This window comes from Austrofundulus limnaeus, unplaced genomic scaffold, assembly GCF_001266775.1.
Source record: "Austrofundulus limnaeus strain Quisiro unplaced genomic scaffold, Austrofundulus_limnaeus-1.0 Scaffold42, whole genome shotgun sequence".
Lineage (NCBI taxonomy): Eukaryota > Metazoa > Chordata > Actinopteri > Cyprinodontiformes > Rivulidae > Austrofundulus > Austrofundulus limnaeus.
In genome coordinates, this window is record NW_013952444.1 from 283,610 (window position 1) to 287,035 (window position 3,426).

General features: G+C 39.2%; 1 protein-coding gene across 1 annotated transcript in view; it reads right to left on the bottom strand.

Annotated features, from left to right (window-relative positions):
- The window catches only part of insra (insulin receptor a), a gene marked incomplete at its 3' end in the record, with an annotated part of 50,227 nt that extends 48,707 nt beyond the window's left edge, over positions 1-1,520 (bottom strand). Inside the window, 1 exon segment of the mRNA XM_014007417.1 lies at positions 363-1,520. Coding sequence (XP_013862871.1) covers positions 363-453 — 91 coding nt within the window. The 5' untranslated portion in view covers positions 454-1,520.
- Positions 1,521-3,426: the final 1,906 nt, after the last annotated feature.

Below are 3,426 nucleotides of genomic sequence, written 5' to 3' on the forward strand. Positions count from 1 at the left end.
ACACACACACACACACACTCAAGAACATAATTACAATATAAGGTGAAAAATATAAATAACTAACTTAAGACAAAAAACAAAAACTATTTCCTCTTTTTTCGTTATATTTTCTTTTAAAGCCATACGCAACACAGAGGAAATTGTGCAATAATTACCTATTTTTAATTGTTTTTTTTTTCCCTAATATTAATATTTCTACGTGTGACATTGTTTTTGTACTTCTTGATTACTGCATAATTCTTGGGGGGTTGTAGCAGACTCCAGCACTCATACGGAGCAAAACAACCGTATTTTCGTTGAATGACTCGAAAGAAAAGGTCAGTGTTGGCTCAGATTAAACAGTAATAAATAAAGTTACTCACTTTCTCCGCACGCTTGATGGCAGCTCATCAGGACGCAGCAGACTGCGGCCAAAACAAAACACAAAGTCCGGAGCCACATCGTTGACACCATCCACCGCTCCACTCCCGGCTAAAATAACACAACAATCCCGGGCGAGGAGGACGGTTCAAGCTGCGACAGATACACGCTCAGGAAACTGGGTTTGTTTTACGGCGCGGGCCAACAGGTAAACAAAAACAAATAAAAGACATCCCGGAAGATGGGCGGAGGAAACGTGTCCAACGTGTTCACTCAAACACAAGCTAATGATGGCTAACGTTAGCCACTTCGCGGAAAAAACCTCCACTACCTCACATCAGCAAGAACATAAGCTCCCTCATGAGCGCCCTTACAGTTTCTTAAACGTGTTTTCTTAATAAAAGGATCCTGTTTGAGTTCACAAATATACGCAAAAATTAAAAAAAGCAGACTTGTTGGCTTAGCTGAAGCACTAGCGTTAATGTTAGCTCTGAAGCTAACCTGGCTAACCCCACTTCGGTCCAGGCCACAAGTGAAGTTTGCGCAGCTTTTCACCAACCTTTACAGTAAACATTAAGAAGTGCCGCCCACAACCCGTTCAGCAGCAGCCAAAAAATTTTTTTTTCAAAAATTGTAAATATGCATGAGTGAAAATGTCAATAAAAAAGGGATCTTTAATAAAAGAATTCAGATTTTTGAAGCTGCTGACTCGATGTTTGCGTGGCGTAGCGTTCGCGTGTCTTTCGTAAAAAACAAAATTCTCAAGCCCTCCAAAGAATCCGAGCAGAAAACAAAAGTTTTTCTTTTCTTTTTCAACTTGAAGAAAAGTTGTTTTTTCTGGGTCAGCTTGAGAAGTCGTCTTCAGACCTGGCAGAGATTTCACTCTGTAAATAAGCTGACAGGCAGACTTCGTTGCGGCTCAGAAGCTCTCCTCTCTCCTGTTTTCATATTTGGGAGTTAAAAATGAAGAAAAGGAAAAAAAAAAAGTCGCCGCGTTTGTGTTCAGGCTCTGCACGGCTGTCTGCGGCGACGATTAAATGTGCATTAAAATAAAAATAAAAAAATCTGTTTATTTCTTTCTTTTTCTCCACACACAGAGGTAGATTGTAGAGTCTCCCAGCTCTTGTAGGATCCCCCTTCTTCCCAGGCTCTTCGCCAGTAAACAAACCCTGCCAGCAGCCACATGGGCTCCAGGGGAAAACCGGACTGGATCTGGACCTGCGCACCGAATCCAGAGTCGTTTTTATGGCAAAGAGGTAATCAGGTTTATTTAGGAACGAACTGCACGCACTTGAGATATATTCGGATTACAACGAAAAATGTAAAGATTATGGTTGTAATGACTTATAATTATTTATAATCTGGGATCTCAATGGAATTTGTCTGGTTAAAGGTTGATTTAAATGAGAGGAGAAAATACTGAGTGCTGACTGACTTTCCTGAAGGAGATCAATTTTACATATTAAGTTAAAGTAAAAAAAAAAACATAAGCCAAATGTCTCGATGCATCTCAGTAATTCAGGTAAAAAATCAAAAGGAAAAAATTTGTATAGGTCTTCTGGACGGGTTCTTCTCTAATGAAACGTTTCGTCTCTCTTCCAAGAGACTTCTTCAGTCTGAGAGTTTCAGGCAAAATTCAGGCTTTTGAGTCCTGCCTCCAGGTGACTGATACTCACATCACATGGCTATCGTTCACACCTAATTAATACCTATTGTTAACATGCAACCTTCAGGTGAAAATGAAGACCCCAAACCCAGACCCAAACCAGTGGTTATTCCGTATGTTGCGGGTGTTTCGGAGAAACTGAGACTTTTATTTTCTAAACATGATGTCCCAGTGGCTTTCAAACCCCAAAACACATTACGGCAAAGGCTGGTTCACCCCAAAGATCCGGTGCCCCGGCACAAACAGAGCAATGTTGTATATGCTGTTAAGTGCCAGGAGGACTGCGACCAGTTATACATCGGGGAAACAAAGCAGCCACTGTTCAAAAGAATGTCCCAACACAGACGAGCTACATCTAATGGCCAGAACTCTGCAGTTTTCACTCATTTACAGGCCAGCGGTCACTCTTTCAGAGATGAGGATGTTCTCATTCTTGATAGAGAGGAACGTTGGTCTGAGAGAGGAGTAAAAGAAGCCATTTTTGTGAAGAAAGACCGTCCATCATTAAACAGAGGTGGAGGCCTCCGTTTTCAGTTGTCCCCCTCCTACAGCGCTGCTATTGCCAGTATCACTCCACCCCCTGTTAACAATAGGTATTAATTAGGTGTGAACGATAGCCATGTGATGTGAGTATCAGTCACATGGAGGCGGGGCTTAAAAACCTGAATTTTGCCTGAAACTCTCAGACTGAAGAAGTCTCTTGGAGGAGAGACGAAACGTTTCATTAAAGAAGAATCCGTCCAGAAGACCTATACAATTTTTTTTCCTTTTTATAAGCCAAAGGCTAAAATGACAAAATATCAAATGCTAAAATTAAGGAAAAACAGTAGCTTAAAGCTGAATGTTGCTAAATAAGTTATAAAAAGTAAATGTAGCTCAATCTTGTATGTAACGGAACTGTAGCCAAAAGCTACAATGAGCTAAATTCTAGCTAAAAGCTAAAATTAGCAAGACGGTAGCTAAAAGCTAAAAGGGTCATAAGCGGACACAGAGAAAAGTTCTCAATTTTGTATAGGGAAAGTTTTGTTAAAGTTAAATAATTCAGAAAGTATATAAGCTACAAAAACTAGAACACTTATAGTAAGTGACCCGTACAGCCACAGACATGCAGTTACTATAAAAATAAAGCATGTTAACATACAATATTTATGGATTTATTGCCAACAAATGTAACATGAGTACATACTGCTCATAAGCTGTTATCATTAAATGAAGCAGTGTATTTGTGTAATTAAATGCATACAAATGTCCTTTAAAATTTAAGTCCATTTAATTTGTGTGAAGTGGTGGTTTATAAAAGTCAGTTTTTCTTTGTATAATTTCTTTGCAAGTCTTTAAAACCACATAACTATTAATTGTATAGAAAAATAGTTGGGTATTAATTAAAGATTCTGTGCATT